We start from the raw sequence: 24,307 nt of genomic DNA, 5'->3' as shown, positions 1-24,307 counted from the left end.
GCCCTAAATTAGATGCCTGCCACTTAAACTGAAGCTTTAATATAAGTGTCTAAGTCTCTTTTACAGAAAGACTAGGCAATTTTAATCGTCTGTCTTTTTGCTGGGCCTTGGGTGTTGGCATAGCGAATCCTCTTGAACTGTCTATGTAATTTTTCTGAGTTCGCTATAGCCTCGTGTGTATCATGGACACGAGCCTTGTTAACTATCAGAGTGAAATGTTTTAGGTGTTTGTTGCTCAGGTGCAGGTCTGAAAAGCTGGGGTACCAGATATAGAGTTCAAATTGTTTGCTCCTCAAAAAGAAGCTCAAGAGTTGTGTGTTTTCCTCCTATTTGTGGGTCTCCATACCAGGAGTGGAGTTTATAGTTAGATTGTGACTCAGCCTCTCCTACCCATTTCAGTATCAGTCTTTTTATTTTTTTCACTAGTATATAGGAGTCACTCAGCTAGTTTTTGGATTTCTTTCAGAGAAAATTGTTCCTTGTATAGTTGTAGATTCGGTGTGTCCCTGGTAGGAGGTAAGTTATGAATCCCCCTACATTGCTATCAAGAACTAGAACTTCTAAAGGTATTTTATTATCAAATTATTGACAATTTGATAATAAAATATTCATGGATTATTCTTTGGGATATGAGGAGAGTAATTGCAGTTTTTGTAGTAGTCATTTTAATTAAAACTTGATGTGAAAATAATGACTTAGAATCTTTTATAATAATATATTTTCTCATGAAAAATTTCTGAGTTCCAAACCTCATCTAGAGTATAATTTGCTAATGTTCCATTCTATTAAAATTTTTCTGTATATGTTCTATTTTCATTATGGCAGAAAAGAGAGAATTGCAGTGTTCTTTTATAAAGCTAATGAAATGACAACCCACTCCCAATATTCTTGCCTAGAGAATCCGATGGACAGAGGAGCCTGGCAGGCTACAGTCAATGGGGTCACAAGAGTTGGACACGACTGAGTGACTAAACCATCTAGTGAGATTTACATATCTAAGTGTCTTGGATGTCAAAGATTTACTAAAAATAAATTTTGTTAACCATATGAGTTTAAATATTTCTAAGATAGAAAACAAACTACTGTCTAAAAATCTGTCAAAATTGGATTTTAATTTAAACCTTGTATACACATACATACATGTATGTACACACACACACAGACACACTCATACACTCATGTACCTAAAAAATGCAGGTGAAAGTCTGAAGGCAGTTATAAGATCAAGTATATTCTACCCATATAGTAAGATGTGTTACAACTGTGGGAAAATTTCATTTATTTCAGAAATTAATGAATCATGGAAGCAAATAGAAGTAATGATTAAAAGGATTTTGAATAGCACTACAAAGGAAATTTTTACAATGAATAGCAAGAGAATAGAAATTATTTTTAAAATCCAAGGATGCTTTTCAAAAATTGGTTGTGTAGTAGTTAGCAACATTAATCTTAATAAATTCACAAAAAAACATAACCATACAGGCTGCATTCTCTGTCCATATTCAGTTCAACTGAACATTAAAAGTAATGCCAAAATAAACATTTCATTAATCATTTAGTTGCTAAGTTGTGTTGATCTCTTTGATCCCATGGACTGTAGCCTGCCAGGCTCCTCTGTCTGTGGGATTTCCCAGGCAAGAATATACTGGAGTGGGTTGCCATTTCCTTCTCCAGGGGATCTTTCTGATGCAGGGATTGAACTGGGGTCTCTGCATTGCAGGCAGATTCTTTACTGTCTGAGCCACCAAGGAAGCCCTCAAACATTTTTTTCAACTTTTTAGTATAAAATTGTCTAAAATTTTAATTATAACATTATAACTGAAAATAACACTTCTTTTAAAGTAAAGATCAGAAGTGAAAATTTAGGATGATATAAAAATAGACAGCACTAAGATTATCAATACCAATGTGGGACATGGATGATGAAATAAATGAAAATTACAAGGAGGGATTAATAAGGATGACATAAGCCATTAATTAAATAAATACAAGACCTTCAAAATTGGTAGCCTTGATAAATTATTTTTCCACTCTGGGGAAGAATAAAATAAACCACTAGCAAGATTAGAAAAAAAAGGAAAAATAGACAAAACATAATATCAAAACTTGAAAGGGAATACTAGACCTATAGAGATAGAAGTGCATTTAAGATTGTATATTGCCACATTTAAAATATGGGCTCCCCTGCTGGCTCAGATGGTAAAGAATCTGCCTGCAATGCAGGAGACCCAGGTTCGATCCCTGGGTTGGGAAGATCACCTGGAGAAGGAAACAGCAACCCATTCCAGTGTCCTTGCCTGGACAATTCCATGGACAAAGGAGCCTGGTGGGCTACGTCCCTGGGGTCTTAAGAGTCGGACACGACTAAGTGACCAACACTTCCATATTTAAAATATATAAAAAATGAATAGTATTCTTGGAAAACACAAAGTTTATTTTTTTGCAGAGAGAAGTTTAAAAAAATCTAAATTGACTTGTATCCTGGAAAACTTTTATTGAATGTACGTCTTCCTCAAATACCAGATCTTATCTAGCAGTTCTGTTCAACCTTTCAGAACCAGTTGATGCTTGTTGTAGTGAAATACTGTGGAAGGTTTTCTCATTATCTACTGCTTTATAACAAATTACCTCAAAACTCGGCAGTTTAAAATAACAAAGACTTTGTATCTCGCAGTTTTTAAAGATCAGAAATCCGGAAGTGGTTTAGCCTGGTGAGTCTGGTTCAGGATTTCTTAGAAGGTTGTAATCAAGCTGTTGGCTGGTAGTATAGTTATCTGAAGCTAGAGGATCTATTTCCAAGTTTTCTTATGTGGTAGTTGATATACCTTAGTTTCTTTTAGCTCTTGGAAATGAGACTCAGTCCTTTTTTTTTTTTTTTTTAATTAAAGTGTAGTTGATTTACAATTTTTCAGTATATGAGACATAGTTTGTGGACAGCCTCTCCACAAGACTCCCTATGTCTCCTTATGGTTGCTGGCTTCTCCCATAATGATGGCTTGAGAGAGTTCCATGTAGAAGGTGCAGTGTTTTGTGATCTAATTGAGGAAGTGATTGTCACGTATGCCCTATTTTATTGGTTTTTCTGCTGATAAACCTGTCCTCATACAGTGTGCAAGGCAAATGCACAGGTTTTGAAATATCAGGAGTTGGGGATCATCGGTGGCCATGTTGGAGACTGGTTACCAAGGAAGACTTGCAAATTTAATCTATAATGATAACACAATTCTGATTCAAAAAATAAACAAGGATAGCATAAGAAATTTATAGAGTGACCTCATTAATGAAAATATATGCAAAATTTCCAAAGAAAACTTAGAAGTGTTTATTAACAAGAATCTATGAGTGGATTCAGGAGTATGAAATCTTAATCCAAACCGCCTGCATTCAGTCCTAGTTCAACCACTTACTAGCTTTGCTTCAGTTTCCCCATTTCTCAATGGAAAAAGTAACAAAATCTATTAATACCTTACATAGGGTAATACATGGGAAACAGTTACTGGCACATGTTAAGTAAATCAAGTTTTATTGATTATTTAAAGGAGACATGATTATCTTGATATTAAACTTTTGAGGGAATTAAAACTCTTTACTGATAGAATTAATAACCAACATTCTTTAACTTGATAAAGGATATTCTTTAGTAACCTATATCAAACACCATACTTAATGGATAAACATTAATGCTCAGTAAACCACAATCAGTCAAGAATGCCCTCGATAGTCAATGTCACTTAATATTATAATAGAAAGTCTGAACAAAGTGGTTTAACCTAAGTATAAAAATGTTTTCTAAGTAAAATTTTCATTTTTGTACATGGAAAATATTTACAATACCTGTGAATATACTAGATTTAATGAGTCTAGTAAGGTAACTAGAACCAAAGAAATATGCAAGTCAATAGGATTCATATATTACAAGAGAAAATATGGGAAAAACTACATTGAGAATAACATTAGCAGTAGATGCACAAAGATTTGTTAGCATTTTATTGAAGGAAATGAAAGATTTACATAAATGGGAAAACATGAATTTTATGGAAAGATTCAAAAGTAACCATTCTCTCTAACATTTGTATTTCATTTTCAATATAATTTATAAATTAAATGCAATCCCAGATAAAAGTTTCAGTGAGATTTTAAATGAAGAATTTGGCAGGCTATTCCAAAGTTTATAAATGTTAGGAAAGTATTTATTAAACATTTAAAACTTGTCTTCCCAGATACTAAAGTGTGTTTTAAAATGACAGAAATTAAGAGTATGGCATTAGCATCAGTATACACACAGAGATCAGTGAAAATAATAGAGTCATTTTATATGAGAATCTAACGTAATTCAAGAATCATTGAGAGTGAGGTGTAAAAGGAATGTTTATTAATGATCTTAACTTCATGATACTGGTTTAGTGTTTTGAATTATCTACCCTGCTGTTTTGTGTCCTTGGGCATTAATTTACACGTCTAATAATTCTACTTCTCAAATTGTTCTTTGTTCAAGTTTATTCTTTTTCAATGCAGTGTGTTTGCAAATCTTACTGAAAACATGAATTGGAATATCTTTTAACCAGAGACTTATGTGCCCTGAGGTTGTTCTCACTCTTAAAAACTTCTTGCAGTTTATATAGCTAAATGGAACATAGGCTGATTTGTCCAATACAGTACAATACAATAATTGAGTAAGTTCTTTTAAGAGATAATATGGATCCCAGTTGAAATATTAATGTCCAAATTAAAATGTGGAAAATTAGTCTTAATATTCTTTTTGCAGCTTAAAGACTCGGTAGCTACTGGGGAATATAAGTGGAACTCTAGAGAAAGAGAAATAGCTAAATAGGCAAGAATTTTTTATTCCTGTCAATGAAGGCTCCTACTTTATAATCCTGAAGGTAAGGAAGCATCTCTTAAATTAGCTGACTGGCAAGAGCTGTCATATGCCATGTCCTCAGTTTCTTTCAGTGAGCTCTTATTGGTGCTTGAAATCTGTGAGTAAACGGACATCAGGTCTGAGTCTGGATGGTTAGTGGTGTAGTGTTAGTCGCTCAGTCATGTCCAACTCTTTGTGATCCCGTGGACTGTAGTCTGCCAGGCTCCTCTGTCCATGGGATTCTTCAGGCAAGATTACTGGAGTGGATTGCCATTCCCTTCTCCAGAGGATCTTCCCAACCCAGGGACTGAACCTGGATCTCCAACATTGCAGGCAGATTCTTTACCATTTGAGCTACAGGGAAGTCCGTCGATTCTGGACAAACATGATTTATTTTCCATAAAACAGATCCAAAGGCCACTTTTTTTGTCCAGGCTCTACTGTTATCCTGGGAGATGGGAAGTAAGAAGCCGCCACAATTCAAGAGAGCTGGCAATTTTAGTACTTTCAGGACATTCTTAAAGGTAAAGTGAAATGTTCTGATGCATGAAGATAGCTGGCAAGAGTACTGGAGTAGGGTGCCATCGCCTTCTCTGAGATAGCTGACTAGTTCTATTTAAAGCCTCTGTGCAGAAGGAGAATGTGGCCAAGAGGTGTGGTCACCAGCATACTTAATTTCTCTGTGCTTCAGATTGTGTATGTCATGATCAGAAAAATGTGGAACCAGTCAGGGTAATAATTTGCAAAAATTTTAGAAACATTTCTTGGCCTTGTGTCTGGTGATGAACTCTATCCAGTACCAAAAAATAGACTAGGAATCACGAGACTGGAGTTCTTGTCCCAGCTGAGTACTCTGGAATCTTCAATTACTTACTTCATCTTTTTGGCTTATCTGCTTCATTTGTAGAATGACAGGATGAAGTGATAAGATGGTTTTATTTATTATACTTTTGTGTGATTTCTGTTGTGTTGACGTTCACCATCAACATTTTTTATAATTTGATGAAAATTTTGTTTGTAGTAAAATTTTGTTTCTGTAAAGAGTGAAAAGCTTTGCTTCCAAATAGGAGGGAAAGTTAATGTTTAATTAATGATAATAATTTACTAGAATAACTGAAACTTCTAAGGCAATATGATACAAATAGAAGAATTATAGTATTATGAGTTCTGTGCTGATAAACTTGGATCTAAATTCACATAACTGTTCACACCTGAAACCTTAAATGTAAAATAAATGGGTTCATTATTAACACTTTTTGCCTGCTAATCTTTAAGGAAATAATCTGCCCTTTCCCCCAATTTGATTAGTATAGATTTACTTCACCCTTTCCCCCCCAAAATGACCCTTCAATTTATCAATGATTTTACTTTTAAAATATTCTAATGATTATATCATCTACTTCATTCTTGATTAATGTGCTTCTCATTCTTTGCTTGAGTTTGTTTTACTCTATTTTTTGAGATGAAAGTGTTTTTATTTTCATCCTTTGTTTGTTTAGGAATAGAGAGTTTTTAAGGAATTAGCCTCACAGTTAAGCTTTTGTCATAGCTCAGTAGTTTTGATTACATAATGCTTTAATATTCATCTCTAAATACATTGTGATTGCAATTTTGATTTATTAACTTCAACTGGAAGTCATTTAGTGAGTGCCTTTTAAGTCATAAGAAAAATGAAAATGTTTGACAATAGTAAAAATGTTATTCTACATTATATTTTGCAAATGTACACTAATTTCTTTTGGAAGAGTAATTGAGTAAAAGTGAAAGTCGCTCAATACTGAAATGTAAATCATGATTTTTCAAAAAGATTTAGAGATCTGCTGTTTTATATACTTGCCTGCATATTCACTAGAACAAGTATTATAGCAGTTTTAACTGTCATTGAGTAGTCTGGTTTTGCAGAGACTATAAATTTCACAGCTGGGTATTTACCACTGTATCATTAATAACGCAGCAGTGAAATAATCTTTTGATGAAGCACAATAGATAGTTTTGATAGATTTTCAACAACTATTCCTGTTTTCCTTCTTTTCTATGGGAAGAGCAAATATACCTCTCATCCCATTGATGTTGGGCTTGGCCTGATGGCTTGCTTTGACTAATGAGATGTTAAAAAAGTCATGTATACCATGTCTGAGCAGTAGTAGTATGTGTTTCCATGGTTGTGTTCCTCTTCCATGCGAGCAGCATGCCCCACATGCTCCTTCTGTCTGGGACCCAGAATGACAGACATGGAGCAAAACTGAACTTGATCCATAGTCTGGAACAAAACCAGCATAGCCAGTGCATAGACCTATGTGTAGTAAACAAATGTTTGTCTTTGAAGACACTCAGATTGTGGGTTGTTATTACTATAAAACATCATTACCTTAAACCTGACTGAATTAAATTATCCAACTAGGTAAAAGAAAATCAGAATTATAGGGGAAAGAACTAACTCAGCCACTGGTGATGTTCTCGCATTTAAATAAATTTATTTTAAAAGAGCAAGTTTTTTTTTAAATAAAATCATATTTTAAAAGAGCAAGTTTTTTCTACTTTATATATAAATCATATTTCTTACACTATTGACTTATCACCATCCATTATTTATTTGACCTATTGCTCGAGAGTCATCATAATGTCTGCTACTCAGGCTTCTGCAGATTTTTGACCATGTGAAACTTAAAATTATGAGTATTACATCTATGGTTCTTTTCTAAAAGATTTTTCAGTTTCATTTGGAAAACATTTTACTGTTTATGACCTTGTTTTTTTTTTTTTTTACCTTATTGCTCTTTATATAATAAAGTGAATTTATGGTGAAAACTTGATGAATGTTACCTAAATGGGGTATGTAAATGGCATACCTAGAATTTAATTTGATGGTTGTCTGTTTCATGGAAATCATTCAGGGTCTGCTATGTGGCAGGTACTGTTGGAGATGCTGGTAGTACTAAGAAAGGTATTCTCCTTGTACTTGAGACCTTGCAATCTCTTGGTGGTCAGAGACAAACACAAGTAATTAGAGGAGGAGTACGATGGCAGCACGTAAGAGTAGGAAGATCTGCCTCGTTCTAACTGCATTGGGGGATGGAGGGTGTGCAGGAGTGAAGCAGGTTTAGAGGACTTTGAGAAGCAGAAAAGCATATCAGATTTTTGCTTTTTTTTTTTTTTAATTTTACTGAGGTATAATTGACATAAAATTGTGTAAGTTTAAAATTATAACATTTATTTCTATTGTAATATCACTGTCATTGATAGCTAATACCTCTCTATCATGACACACAATTATCATTTCTTCTCATGATAACAGTTAAGATCTAGTTTCTTAGCAAGTTTGCTGTAATACAGTTTTGTTGTTTATAATTATGGTTAGATTAGATCTCCATAACTTAATTATCTACTGGCTGCAAGTATATATTCTTAGTGAAAGTGAAAAGTGAAAGTTGCTCATTTGTCTCCGACTCTTTGTGACCCCATGTACTGTACAGTCCAGGTAATTCTCTAGGCCAGAATACTGGAGTGGGTAGCCTTTCGCTTCTCCAGGGGATCTTCCCAACCCAGGGATTGAACCCAGGTCTCCTGCATTGCAGGCAGATTCTTTATACCAGCTGAGCCACAAGGGAATCCCAAGAATACTAGAGTGGGTAGCCTATCCCTTCTCCAGCAGATCTTCCCAACCCAGGAATTGAACCAGGGTCTCCTGCATTGCAGGTGAATTCTTTACCAACTGAGCTATCAGGGAAGCCCAAATATATTCTTAAACACCATCTATTTCATTCCCCCACCTCCCAGCCTCTGGTAACCACCATTCCTCTCTGAGTTTTCAAGTTCATTTTATTTTGGATTCCACTATAAGAGATACATAAAATACTTGTCTTTCATTGTTGGGTCTGTCTCACATCATGATATTAATGTTCATCCACGTTGTAAACAAATGACAGCGTTTCCTTTTTTCTCATGACTGAATATATTTTCATGGTGTGTGTGTGCACACATTTTATTTATTCATTTTTTCATTGATAACTCTTAAATTTTCATTGGAGTATAGTTGATTTATACTGCTGTGTTAGTTTCAGGTGTACACATGTCCACTCTTTTTTTAGGTTCTTTTCCCATATAGGTCATTACAGAGTATTAAATGAGAGTTCCCTGTGCTAAACAGTAGGTTCTTACCACCTTTCTGTTTTATATATAGTAGTTTGTGTATGCCAATCCTGCTGCTGCTGCTGCTGCTGCTAAGTCACTTCAGCCATGTCCGACTCTGTGCGACCCCATAGATGGCAGCCCACCAGGCTCCCCCATCCCTGGGATTCTCCAGGCAAGGACACTGGAATGGGTTGCCATTTCCTTCTCCAGTGCATGAAAGTGAAAAGTGAAAGTGAAGTCACTCAGTCGTGTCTGATTCTTAGTCTCCCAATTTATCCCTCCCCCTCATATACCATGTAACCATGTTAGCTTTCTACATCTGTGATTCTGTTTTGTAAATAAGTTCTCCTGTACTTTTTTTTCAGATTACACATATAAATGACATCATATATTTGTCTATTAGTATTTCTGACTTACTACACTCAGTATGACAATCTCTTGGTCCATCCATGTTGCTGCAAATGGCATTATTTTGCTTTGTTTTGTTTTTTATGGTTGAGTAATATACCATTGTATATATTAATATGCACCACATCTTTATCCATTCCTCTGTTGATGGACATTTAGGTGGCTTGCGTATCCTGACTATTGTTAGCAGAGCTGCAGTGAACATTGGGGTGCATGTGTCTTTTCAAATGATGATTTTCCTACAGTATATGTCTAAAAGTGGGATTACTGGGTCATATGGTAGCTCTGTTTTTAACTTTTTAGGGAACCTCCATACTGTGCTCTGTAGTGGCCGTACCAATTTACTTTCCCCTCAATAGTGTAGGAGGGTTCTTTTTCCCCTACACCCTCTCCAGAATTTATTTTGTATAGATTTTTTGATGATGGCCATTCTAAGCAATGTGATGTGATACTTCCTTGTAGTTGTGGCTTGCATTTCTCTCAGTTAGCAATGTTGAACATCTTTTCATGTGTGTTTTGGCCATCTGTATGCCTTCTTGGAGATACATCTGTTTAAATCTTCTACCCATTATTTCAGTTGGGTTTTTTTATATTGAGTTGCATGAGCTGTTTGTGTATTTTGGAGATTAATCCCTTTTTGACTTTGTTCTTTTGTCTCAAGATTGGCTATTCAGGGTCTTTTGTGGTTCTATACAAGTCTGAGGATTATTTTTTCTATTTTTGTGAAAAATGACATTGTATTCTGATGCAATTTGTGTTGAATCTGTAATTAGTTTGGGGCAGTATTGACATTTTAACAGTATTAACTCTTCCAGTTCATGAACTCAGTCTCCTTAAATATTATGGTCATTTCCTGGTTCAGTCTAGGAATGATTCTAGGAAAGTGTACACTTCTTCTAGGTTATCTGATTTTTCTGGCTTATAATTATTCCTGGTAGTCTCTTTTCACATGTATTTCTGTACTGTCAGTTATAATTTATTCTCTTTCACTTCTGATTTTTTTTGTCTTTTGTTTTCTTAGTTGTGTTTGAGTGATGTAGTTTCATTCTTGTGTATTCTGTCCAGCCCTTTGAAAAGCACCCAGATTTTACATAAAAGAAACCCATTTGCTAATTTTAAAAGCATTGGTCTGAGAGGCAAAGGCCTGCTAGGATATTCTGTGGGGAAAGAGCCAGGAGGTCTCTGTTCACCCTCTACGTACTAAAACCAGCAGGGCAGGTGCCATCCTTGCGCTCCACACCTACCTCATTCCAGGAAGTGGGCGGCATCACTGGGGTCTCCCTCTGTCATGACCCAGAGCACAGTATTTCTGACACTATTTTATAATACCGTTTATTGAAGACTGTCCTTTACCCATTGTATGTTTTTGGCTCCTTTGTTATAGATTACTTGACTGTATGTGCGTGGATTCTTGACCTTTTAATTATAATATGTCCTGGTGTGGTTTTCTTTGGGCTCATTGGATTTGGCATTCTTGGGCTTCTTTGACCTGGATGTATTTTCTTCCTTGGGTTAGGGGTTTTTTCAGTTACCCCCTCTCCCAATAAGTTTTCTGTGCCTTTCTCTCTTTCCACTCTTTATAGGATAACATCAAGTAAGCATTCACATGGTAAGTGTCCCAGAAGTCCCTTAATTTGTCTTCCCTGTTTGTCATGCTTTGTGCTGCTCAGATTGGGTAAGAGCCTCTTGCCCTTTTTTTCTGCTTCTAGTCTGCTGTTGAACCTCTCTAGTGTGTTTATCAGTACAGCTATTATATTCTTCAGCGCTGTGACCTCTAATATTTTCTCTTTGTTGCATTTTCACTGTGTTCAACCTTTCTTCTCCCCTTGAATTTGGTTAGCATTTTTATTACCATTACTTTCAGCTCTTATCAGGTTACTTACTTATCTCGGGCTCTTTAAAGTTTGTTTTATTTTTCTGAGGTTTTATCTTAATGTTCTTTCATTTGGAGCATATTCCTCCAAATACAGTTCTTCATTTTGCTTGACTCTCTGTATTAGTTTCTGTGCATTTAATAACACACTCACCTTTCTCTGTCTTGAAGCACTGACCTTGTATATAAGATGAATCGTATCATTTAATACTTCCTTAACTGTCTCAAACCTTTGTGGTTGTTTAAGCAGCCTATTTTGTTTTTAATAGCTCCTAATAGTTGATGAAAGTGAAAGAGGAGAGCGAAAAAGTTGGCTTAAAGTTCAACATGCAGAAAACTAAGATCATGGCATCTGGTCTCATCACTTCATGGGAAATAGATGGGGAAACAGTGGAAACAGTGTCAGACTTTATTTTTGGGGCTCCAAAATCACTGCAGATGGTGATTGCAGCCATGAAATTAAAAGACACTTACTCCTTGGAAGAAAAGTTATGACCAACCTAGATAGCATATTAAAAAGTAGAGATATTACTTTGCCAACAAAGGTCTATCTAGTCAAGGCTATGATTTTTCCAGTGGTCATGTATGGATGTGAAAGTTGGACTGTGAAAAAAGCTGAGCGCCGAAGAATTGATGCTTTTGAACTGGGGTGCTGGAGAAGACTCTTATGAGTCCCTTGGACCGCAAGGAGATCCAACCAGTCCATCCTAAAGGAGATCAGTCCTGGGTGTTCACTGGAAGGACTGATGCTGGGGCTGAAACTCCAATACTTTGGCCACCTCATGCAAAGAGTTGACTCATTGGAAAAGACCCTTATGCTGGAAGGGATTGGGGGCAGGAGGAGAAGGAGACGACAGAGGATGAGATGGCTGGATGGCATCACCGATTCGATGCACATGAGTTTGGGTGGACTCTGGGAGTTGGTGATGGACATGGAGGCCTGGTGTGCTGCGATTCATGGGGTCACAAAGAGTCACTGAGTGACTGAACCGAACTGAACTGAATAGTTAAAGGTATGCCAAGACCAGTATCCTTTAGGTGCTACCTGAAAGCCTTCTGTTGACTGTGGCTGATTGAAAGTCAGACCCTCAGGCAGCAGGTTTTAAAAAGTATGAATATATTCAATCTTATAGGACCACAATGTAAGCTCCCCTGGCCTCCAGATCCAGGTGATCAACAGGTGTTCCTTCATGGCACCTGCAAAATCTAGGTCACAGGGCATGTAGAAGCTCCTCTCTTGGAAATACTGTGCTCTGGAGCATGACAGAGGGAGACCCCAGTAATGCCACGCACTACCTGGAGTGAGGCGGGTGGAGCTCAAGGATGGCACCTGCTGGCTTTAGTAAGCAGAGGGTGGACAGAGACCTCCTGCCTCTTTCCACATAGAATATCCCAGCAGGCCTTTGCCTCTCAGACCATTGCTTTTAAAATTAGAAAATGGGTTTCTTTTACATAAAATCTGGGGACTTTTCAATAGGGATGCTTTTGCACTGGTCCCTGGACTGAATGAGACTGCACACAAGCCCTTTAAGAGCTACATCCCTTTGGATAGTCAAAGCCGATATCTTGGGGACTCATCTTTCATGTGCTGGTCTTAGAAATTGGTATGCCAGATGTGGGATACAAACTGTTTATTCCTCAGGGAGAAGCTCTGGGTTTTGAGTTCCCTCTGGATTGTATGTCACTACTGGGGATGGGGTTTATGACGAGATTCTGTCTCAGCCTTTCCTACCTGCTTTGGTTTGATTTCCCTCTCATTTACCACATGTGATGAGGTCACTCCAGCAGGTTCTTTCTAGAGGAAGCTGTAGATTTGGTTTGTCTGTGGAGGGAGGTAAGTCAGAATCTCCTTCATCACCCTCTTGAAGCAGAACCATTTTATTTTTCCTAACATAACAGAGATATAGTTATTTCAATAATATTATACAGTAAAACTGTAAAGAAACAAAAATATTTGATCACTGAAATTATCTGAATTTTGTAAATGAGAAAGTTAACAATAATCATAAGTACAATGAATTGTAAAGATATGTTGATATGAAGGAAAATAACCAGAAGAAACACAAAAAATAATTTTAAAATACAACATCCCAATTGTAACAGCACATGGAAACTTTTCCATAAACAACTTCTACTTGGTCATTTTTCAGTCCTGTTTAAATTTACATTCTGAAATTGATATTCCACTATAGTTTCACCTGCATGTAGTGTCTTTTTCATCCCTCCACTTTGAGTCTCTGTGCATCCTTAAAGCTTAACTGAGTCTCTTGATAACACACCACACAGTTTGGTCGTATTTCTTTATCCATCCAGTCACTATGTACCTTTTGACTGGTGAATTCAATATATTTACATTCAGAGTAATTATTATATATAGTCTTATTGATTGCATTCTGGTTTTGTATTGTCATTATTTCTTTTTCTCTTATCTCTTTCTGCCTACATTTGTAAATTGGTTATTTTTCATGGTGATAAGCTCTTTTATCCTCCTCTTGTGGATATACTCTAAATTTTTGCTTTGTGGTTATCAAGGGAGGTTATATAAAACATCTCTTAGATATAACAGTGCATTTTAGGTTTATAGAAACTTATCTATAACCTTGTAAGTTATCCAATATTTTGCTCCTCCCTTTTGTATACTGATGTTACAATATACCTCTTTTCAGTTTAGTTGAGTAGCTCCATCATGTCCAGCTCTTTGCGACCGCGTGAATTGCAGCACGCCAGGCCTCCCTGTCCATCACCAACTCCCGGAGTTTACTTAGACTCATGTCCATCGAGTCACTGATGCCATCCAGCCATCTCATCCTCTATTGTCCCCTTCTCCTCCTGCCCCTAATCCCTCCCAGCACCAGAGTCTTTTCCAATGAGTCAACTCTTCGCATGAGGTGGCCAAACTATTGGAATTTCAGGTTCAGCATCAGTCCTTCCAATGAACACCCAGGACTGATCTCCTTTAGGATGGACTGGTTGGATCTCCTTGCAGTCCAAGGTACTCTCAAGAGTCTTCTCCAACACCACAGTTCAAAAGCATCAATTCTTTGGCACTCAGCTTTCTTCACAGTCCAACTCTTACATCCATACATGACCACTGGAAAAACCACAGCCTTGACTAGACGGACCTTTGTTGGCAAAATAATGTCTCTGCTTTTGAATATGCTATCTAGGTTGGCCATAACTTTCCTTCCAAGGAGTAAGTGTCTTTTAATTTCATGGCTGCAGTCACCATCTGCAGTGATTTTGGAGCCCCAAAAAATAAAGTCTGACACTGTTTCCACTGTTTCCCCATCTATTTCCCATGAAGTGATGGGACTGGATGCCATGATCTTTGTTTTCTGAATGTTGAGCCTTAAGCCAACTTTTTCACTTCCCTCTTTCACTTTCATCGGGAGGCTTTTTAGTTCCTCTTCACTTTCTGCCATAAGGATGGTGTCATCTGCATACCTGAGGTTATTCATATTTCTCCCGGCAGTCTTGATTTCAGCTTGTGCTTCTTCCAGCCCAGCGTTTCTCATGATGTACTCTGCATATAAGTTAAATAAGCAGGGTGACAATATACAGCCTTGACGTACTTCTTCTCCTATTTGGAACCAGTCTGTTGTGCCTTGTCCAGTTCTAACTGTTGCTTCCTGACCTGCATATAGGTTTCTCAAGAGGCAGGTCAGGTGGTCTGGTATTCCCATCTCTTTCAGAATTTTCCACAGTTTATTGTGATCCACACAGTCAAAGGCTTTGGCATAGTCAATAAAGCAGAAGTCGATGTTTTCCTGGAACTCTCTTGCTTTTTTGATGATCCAGCAGATGTTGGCAATTTGACCTCTGGTTCTTCTGCCTTTTCTAAAACCAGCTTGAACATCTAGAAGTTCACAGTTCACATATTGCTGAAGCCTGGCTTGGAGAATTTTGAGCATTACTTTACTAGCATGTGAGATGAGTGCAATTGTGCAGTAGTTTGAGCATTCTTTGGCATTGCCTTTCTTTGGGATTGGAATGAAAACTGACCTTTTCCAGTCCTGTGGCCACTGCTGAGTTTTCCAAATTTGCTGGCATATTGAGTGCAGCACTTTCACAGCATCATCTTTCAGAATTTGGAATAGCTCAACTGGAATTCCATCACCTCTACTAGCTTTGTTCGTAGTGATGCTTTCTAAGGCCCACTTGACTTCACATTCCAGGATGTCTGGCTCTAGGTCAGTGATCACACCATCGTGATTATCTGGGTCATGAAGATCTTTTTTGTACAGTTCTTCTGTGTATTCTTGCCACCTCTTCTTAATATCTTCTGCTTCTGTTAGGTCCATACCATTTCTGTCCTTTATCGAGTCCATCTTTGCATGAAATGTTGCCTCAGTATCTCTAATTTTCTTGAAGAGATCTCTAGTCATTTCCATTCTGTCTTTTTCCTCTATTTTTTGTAGTGATCACTGTGGAAGACTTTCTCTCTTCTTGCTATTCTTTGGAACTCTGCATTCAGATGCTTAAATCTTTCCTTTTCTCCTTTGCTTTTTGCTTCCCTTCTTTTCACAGCTATTTGTAAGTCCTCCTGAGACCGCCATTTTGCTTTTTTGCATTTCTTTTCCATGGGGATGGCCTTGATCCCTGTCTCCTGTACAGTGTGACGAATCTCAATCCATAGTTCATCAGGCACTCTGCCTATCAGATCTAGTCCCTTAAATCTATTTCTCACTTCTACTGTATAGTCATATGGGATTTGATTTAAGTCATACTTTAATGGTCTAGTGGTTTTCCCTACTGTCTTTAATTTAAGTCTGATTTTGGCAATAAGGAGTTCATGATCTGAGCCACAGTCAGCTCCTGGTCTTGTTTTTGCTGACTGTATAGAGCTTTTCCATCTTTGGCTGCAAAGAATATAATCAGTCTGATTTCAGTGTTGACCATCTGGTGATGTCCATGTGTAGAGTCTTCTCTTGCATTGTTGGAAGAGGGTGTTTGCTATGACCAGTGCATTCTCTTGGCAAAACTCTATTAAGCCTTTGCTCTGCTTCATTCCATATTCCAAGGCCAAATTTGCCTGTTACTCCAGGTGTTTCTTGACTTCCTACTTTTTCATTCCAGTCCCCTATAATGAAAAGGACATCTGTTTTGGGTGTTAGTTCTAAAGGGTCTTGTAGGTCTTCATAGAACCGTTCAACTTCAGCTTTACTGGTTGGGGCATAGACTTGGATTACTGTGATATTGAATGGTTTGCCTTTGAACAGAGATCATTCTGTTGTTTTTGAGATTGCATCCAAGTACTGCATTTCGGACTCTTTTGTTGACCATGATGTCTACTCTACTTCTTCCAAGGGATTCCTGCCCGCAGTAGTAGATATAATGGTCATCTGAGTTCAACTCACCCATTTCAGTCCATTTTAGTTCGCTGATTCCTAGAATGTCGACATTCACTCTTGCCGTCTCCTGTTTGACCACTTCCAATTTGCCTTGATTCGTGGACCTAACATTCCAGGTTCCTATGCAATATTGCTCTTTACAGTATCGGACCTTGCTTCTATGACCAGTCACATCCACAGCTGGGTATAGTTTTTGCTTTGGCTCCATCCCATCATTCTTTCTGGAGTTATTTCTCCACTGATCTCCAGTAGCATATTGGGCACCTACCAACCTGGGAAGTTCCTCTTTCAGTATCCTATCATTTTGCATTTTCATACTGTTCATGGGGTTCTCCAGGCAAGAATACTGAAGTGGTTTGCCATTCCCCTCTCCAGTGGACCACATTGAACCAGGTCTCCCACATTGTAGGCAGACGCTTTACCATCTGAGCCACCAGAGAAGTTTTACCTCTTTTATTGTATATTTATTAACAACTTATAGTAGTTATTTTTCCTACTTTCATTTAACCTTTAGACTATAGTTGAGTGATTGTGTGGCATCTCAGTTAAGTCCAACTCTTAACCCCATGGACTGTAGGCTGCCAGAATACTCTGTTCATGGGATTTCCCAGGGAGGAATACTGGAATGGGTTGCCATTTCCTTCTCCAGGGATCTTCCCAACCCAGGAATTGAACTTGTATCTCTTGCATCTCCAGCATTGGCAGGCGGGTTCTTAACCACTGGAGCCACCTGGGAATCAGTTAACACATTATTGACTGGGGGATTTCTACAGAAACTAATGCCTATGGCCTTTAATACATTTCCAGACAATAATATGTTAATGCACCATCCTACTACAGAGTTACAATGTTTTAAGTCTAATTGTGTATTTCTCATCTTTACCAGAGTACTGTGTAATTTTTTGTTATTTTTTAGCTTGAAGAACTCCTTTCAGCATTTCTTGCAAGGCAGATTCAGTGGTGGTGAACTCCCTCAAATTTTGTTTATTCTGGAAGGGCCTTTACTTATCTTTTCTAGCTGAAGAATAACTTTGCTCGATAAAGTATTCTTGGTTGGCCATTTTTATCTTTCATTTCTTCAAATATGTCATTCCACTGCCCTGAGGCCTAGAGTTTCTACAGATAAATCTTCTGATAGCCTAATGGCAGTGCACTGTAGGGTTCATGCTTTTTTTTTTTACTGCTTATCTTTTAATATCTTAGAGACTGTCTTTTTGTGTGGAGATAATAATTGATGCTTTTGAACTGTGGTGTTGGAGAAGACTCTTGAGAGTCCCTTGGACTGCAAGGAGATCCAACCAGTCCATCCTAAAGGAGATCAGTCCTGGGTGTTCATTGGAAGGACTGATGCTGAAGCTGAAACTCTAATACTTTGGCCACCTCATGCGAAGAGTTGACTCATTGGAAAAGACTCTGATGCTGGGAGGGATTGGGGGCAGGAGGAGAAGGGGACGACAGAGGATGAGATGGCTGGATGGCATCACTGACTTGATGGACGTGAGTCTGAGTGAACTCCGGGAGTTGGTGATGGACAGGGAGGCCTGGCGTGCTGCTATTCATGGGGTCGCAAAGAGTCAGACATGACTGAGCTGAATAGAATAATCTACTAGCTTTGTGGACTTGTATATCCAAGTCTTTCCTCAGATTTTTGAAGTTCTCATCTATTATTTCTTTAACTCCCTGACCCTGCCTTCTGTGTCTGGAATCCCATTTATCCTGACATTTTTCAGGATATATGGATGCATATCTGTAGATCATGTAGGCTTTCTTTGATCTTTTCTCTTTTTTCTCTTTCAGTTCTCTCTTCTCCTTTATGTGATTTCAAAATTTTCCTCCAAGTCAGTCATTCTATCTTCATGTTCTCTGCCCTGCTAAATATTCTCTGTACTGCATGCTATCTAGTTCTAGAATTTTTGTTTGATTCTTTTGAAAACTTCAGTCTCTCTAATAAAGAATTGTTTTATTCACATATTTTATTCATGATTTTATTGAATTGTCTTGAGTTTTCTTATAACCTGTTGATTAACATCTGTTTTCAACTCTATCAGATAGTTTGCAGTATTCTGTGCCTCTGAGTTTGACCACTAGAAATAGATAATTTTTCTGTGATGCAATGTTTCCTTGATATTTCTTATGTGTTCTAGATTTGCACTTTTGTTTTTGCATATGAATTAGTAGATACCTCCTTCACTCTTTTCTTGTTGCCTTCAGCAGATGGTATGTTATTGTAGTGTTGATATTAGAGTTTTTACTTTGTTTTTGTGAATTTGTATCTGCTCTAGTCTTCTTTGTTTCCTCTTTTGAGTGAATTTTTAAACACTTCTGCCCTCTCTTTTGCTTTTTAAAAAGTTTCTATACCTCCAGTTTGTAGATTCTGAGCACGCCCTCACTCTACTGGAGCTTTCTCTTGGCAGTGGCACTGGGAACCCATACATGGAGCCAACATAGAGTGGCAGTAAAGTGTGAGTTTAGCACTGGGTACATTGGGGGTGCCTGCAGATCCAATAGGGTAATCCCGGTGGCTCCTAGGTGGACTTCTGCTAAGAACAATCCCTTTCCCACCAAGTGAAGTTCTTATTTGCATCTTTCCTAATATCCTCCCTTCCCCTAGTTATAATTTTCATATCTTAGTACTCTAGGTACTGGTGGAGAGAATGGATTTTTTCAGCCACTTTCCAGTCCAGCTGGAAAGGCACTTAGCCAGGCACTTACTTACCAGCTTTCTTTTCCCCTCTCAGTGTTTCCTTGGGCAGAACTGGATGCTTAGAAAGTTTGTCTACTGCCACCAAACTAGCATTTATCTGTTTACTTATTTACTTACTTTTGGTCTCCAGTTATGTGCTGAAGTCTCTCTTTGGGAGGATTAGACTTCGGCAGGTTCTGTCTCATATGTGAGTACCTGCCTGGGTCTTCACTGACCCAGTTTTTGCCTGACAGGAACAAAAGTCTAGGCAGTTTGGCTGACTCCTCTGTTTCCCAGCTCAAATAGAAGTTTGTCTCTTATCATCTTCACAGTGGGTGAGACAACTCCTGGGTTCCTTGGCGTAAGACACTAGGTCCTAAAACACCACAGAGGCACTTTTGCTCATGCATGAATATCTCATATGTTGATTTAAAAGGGAATAAATAATAGGAACATTTTATGCCATCACGTTTCTAATCCCACTCTCCAGGATCATCAGGTTTTAACTTAAGAGGTTCACTTTGGGTGCATGGTTAAAATTGGAAGCATGAAATGAGGAAGCATCTATATGACTCTTACTTCCCCTTCTAAAGATATTACAAAGATCTGATTTTATATATATATATATATATTATATATATATATATTATATATATATATATATAGGATTCTGTCATATTTAAAGTGGTAGTATTAGTCTAATAGATTTTTTTCCAAACAGAATAGTGAAATGGTGATACATCACATTATTAATTAAACCTATAAAGAAATATAATGACCATTAATGAGTTAGAAATATGAAGGATAATATGAGTGTTATATATCAATAATAGCTTTTTGAATTACTATAAATGTATTGATCTGCATTTTATAGAAAGAAAGCCATTTATACTTTGCAACTTTACAAGCAGATTCATTTTAATGTAGGATATTTGTTTAAATATGGTATCCTTTATATATAAAATGAAACTTCCTTAGAAAGTGTTGCATCTAAAGGGAGATTATCCAAGGTTACATTATGTAAGAGTATGAAAATACAAATATCCTTGTCAATTTTCTTTCAATTGAAGTTAAAAAGCAAATATCAGAGCTACTGCAAAGTCTGCCCTAGCAGTACTTAGAGTATACTGCAGAAATGAATATATTTTGTTACTACTAAAACCTTTCTTTGTATAATATTACTGAAATTTTATTAAAAGTAGGAAATGAGTTATACTGAATGTTGTCTGCTGCTGCTGCTGTCGCTTTAGTTGTGTCTGACTCTGTGTGACCCCATAGACGGCAGCCCACCAGGCTCCGCCGTCCCTGGGATTCTCCAGGCAAGAACACGGGAGTGGGTTGCCATTTCCTTCTCCAATGCATGAAAGTGAAAAGTGAAAGTGAAGTCACTTAGTCGTTTCTGACTCAGCGACCCCATGGACTGCAGCCTACCAGGCTCCTCTGTCCATGGGATTTTCTAGGCGTACTGGAGTGGGGTGCCATTGCCTTCTCTGGAATGTTGTCTGACTTTAAAATTAATTCTGTGAGAACTAGTAGCACTGATTAATGCAAAATACATTTCACTTTAATTAAGGTAATTGAAAACAAAGACATTTTATATTGCAGTAGCACATAAGTCTCTAATTCCATACATGCTTCATAGGAACCACTCTAAAATTAAAATATTATCAATAAGTTTATCAGATTCCCATAAAGATTTTTAATGGTCAGTAAAATTAGTAATAAATATGAAAATTCTCATAGTTGTTTTGCAAATCTTAAGTAGATAGTACACATGATCTTTCCTTTAAATGACAGTCTATTCCGCTAGTAATAAATGACCTACAGAATGGTTTTGGTAGCCAAAATTAGTTTTTATTGATTTATATATAACCTTTTTTTGGTTAGAAAAATTGAATTTTCTGTGTACAGTGCTTTAAAAGTATTTTTGGTTTCTGCTTTCTATCATCATGGTAGTGATGTATAAACCACATCAATAACGAGTATTTAATAATGAGTATTCTGAAAATTATTGTTCAGTATAGTATGTTTTTGATTTTTAAGTAATTTTGTTATAAATTATTTGAATAGTACATATTAAATGTGTATTATTTTGTAAAATGCTATTTTAATTGTATAGGAGAATCTGTCATTTAAAGACATTTGCTATTGATTGCATTTAAATGTTGGAGAAGGCAATGGCACCGCACTCCAGTACGCTTGCCTGGAAAATCCCATGGATGGAGGAGCCTGGTGGGCTGCAGTCCATGGGGTCACTGAGGGTCAGACCCGACTGAGCGACTTCACTTGCACTTTTCACTTTCATGCATTGGAGAAGGAAATGGCAACCCACTCCAGTGTTCTTGCCTGGAGAATCCCAGGGACAGGGGTGCCCGGTGGGCTGCTGTCTATGGGGTCGCACAGAGTCAGACACCACTGAAGCGACTTAGCAGCAGCAGCATTTAAATGTAAACTTAATGTTCACGCATGAAAAAAGAATCCAGGTTTTTCTAGATCATACTTTGTTTTGCCTTTTTTTAAAGAAAGATATATCTGAATATAGAATATATTCTTATTCTTTAAAAGGAATAAGTATATAGGATGAACCACTGCACAGTGATCAAACATTTGCCCTTTGAATTCAGATTGCTTATATTGCCTCCAGCTGGCTAGGTGACAACTCATTGAACTGCCTTATCTTTGCTTCATATGGAGATACTAATAGTAACTACCTTATAGACTTGTGAGAATTAACTGAAGGTAAAAAGTATAAAATATTTAGAGCATTATTTAAAAGAGAAAGCACTTAGTAAACATTATTACTGTTTGTTAGAATTCTCTAGCAACCTCTGTGTTCAGTAAGTATACATCTTACCTTGCCAAGAAAGACTTATACCCTGAAAACTGTAAAACATTAATAAAGGAAACTAAGGATAATTCAAAGAAAAATCTCTTCAGCAAGTGTTACTGGTAAAGTTGTAAAGCTGCAAAATCAATGAAGTTAGAATACAGCCTCATACCGTACACAAAAATAAACTCAAAATGGCTGAAAGACTTAAGACATGATACCATAAAACTCCTAGAAGAGAACATAGGGAAAACATTCTCTGATGTAAATTGTACCAGTATTTTCTTGGGCCAGTCTCTCAAGGCAATAGAAATGAAAACAAACAATGAGACCTAATCAGATTATAAGCTTTTGCATAGCAAAGGAAACCTAAAGAATGGAAGAACGTGTTTGCAAATGATGCAACCAACAAGGGTATAATTTCCAAAATACATAAACGGCTCATACAATTCAGTAACAGAAAAACAAGCAACCCAATCCAAAAATGGGCAGAAGGCCTAAATTAGACATTTCTCCAAAGAAGAAATACAGATGACAGTAGCCGAATGAAAAGATGCTCAACCTACTAATTATTAGAGAAATATAAATGAAAACTATAATGAGATGCCACCTCACACAAGTCAGAATGACCAACATCAAAAAGTCTATAAATAGCAAATGCTGGAGAAGGTGTGGAGAAAAGGAACCCGGCTACACTCTTGGTGGGAATGTAACTTGGTGCAGCCACTGTGGAAAACACTACAGAGGTTCCTCAGAAAACTGAATATAATTATATTATCTAGCAATTCCACTCCTGGGTTTATATCCAGACAAAACTATAATTCAAAAAGATACTTGCACCCCTGTGTTCATAGCAGCACTGTTCCCAATAGCCAAGACATGGAAGCAACCTAAATGTCTTATCAGTAGATGAATGGATAAAGAAGATGTGGTACATATACACAATGGGATACCACTCAGCCATTAAAAAGGAATGAAATTATGCCATCTGCAGCAACATGGATGGACCTAGAGATTAGCATACAACGTGAAGTAAGAAAGAGACAAATACCACATGCTGTCACTTATATGTGGAATCTAAAACATGACACAAATGAGCCCATCTATGAAGCAGAATCACAGACATGGAGAGCAGACTGTTGGGTGCTGTAGGGTGGGGAGGAATGGAATGGAAAGTTGGGTTAGTATATGTAAGCTTTTATATAGAGAATGGATAAACAACAAGCTCCTACTGCATAGCACAAAGAACTATATTCAATGTCCCATGATACACCATGGAAAAGAATATGAATATAAAAAAGAATGTATATGTGTATAACTGAGTCACTTTACTGTACAACAATAATTAACACATTGTTACTCAGCTATATAAGTCAACTTCAATAAGGTTAAGGTAAGTCAGTTTATTAAGTCAGTTTATTATTTCATTTTCATTGTTAATCATAATTTTTTCTCTATCAATATTTTTTGTTTTAGGTCACTTTTCATATTGAACCATATAAGAATCGAGATGATAAAACCATGTACCAAAATGTCAAGTACATTATAGACAAGTGAGTTTCTTCTCTCCTATAATTGCTGTTATAAGTATATTTAAATTATATTTGAGAGATTTGAATGACATAGTATGACATTAATATCAATTTATTTTTGTAATGAATATTGCAAGCATTTTGAGGAACTTTTCTGAATTTTCTTATAATTTGATTTCTCTATGAATAATTATAAGTTGCTGTTTTTACTCTTATGTGTATATTAGACTATGATGTTTGTCATCTAACATTTTAAATTCTTACAAAATTGTTTGTAACATGTTTGTAAAAATAATTTACAAAATTATTCTGTAAATTTTATGAATATAAAGTTGTCTTTTTAAAAAAAATGTTCAGAATATGAAATATGAATTGGTATTAGATATGGTAGATTCATATCTAATATTTTCATTTATGTTTCAGTATGTTTACAAGGAAAGAATTTATTAATACAGTTTCATTTTGTTTAAGGGTTTACTGATAATAGTCTGTGACAGATGCCATACTCTTATAAAGAAACATGTCAGCAACAGCTGGGACATGTATCATTTAGAACACACACAGACACAAAAGCAGTATTTTCATGTAGAAAAATGGATTTTTTATTGTGTTAGTCATAATTTTTAAACCTCAATATAAGT

At 36.8% G+C, this 24,307-nt stretch overlaps 1 protein-coding gene across 2 annotated transcripts in view; it reads left to right on the top strand.

The window, feature by feature from the left end:
• Positions 1 to 24,307, top strand: part of MANEA (mannosidase endo-alpha) — an 81,307-nt gene that overhangs the window by 51,480 nt on the left and 5,520 nt on the right. For both annotated transcript variants that reach the window (XM_061427793.1, XM_061427792.1), the window contains exon 4: positions 23,611 to 23,687. In XM_061427793.1, coding sequence (XP_061283777.1) covers positions 23,611 to 23,687 — 77 coding nt within the window. The remainder of the gene's footprint in view (positions 1 to 23,610; positions 23,688 to 24,307) is intronic.

The sequence above is a fragment of the Bos javanicus genome, chromosome 9 (genome assembly GCF_032452875.1).
Source record: "Bos javanicus breed banteng chromosome 9, ARS-OSU_banteng_1.0, whole genome shotgun sequence".
NCBI lineage: Eukaryota > Metazoa > Chordata > Mammalia > Artiodactyla > Bovidae > Bos > Bos javanicus.
This window is presented reverse-complemented; position numbering and strand designations above follow the sequence as displayed.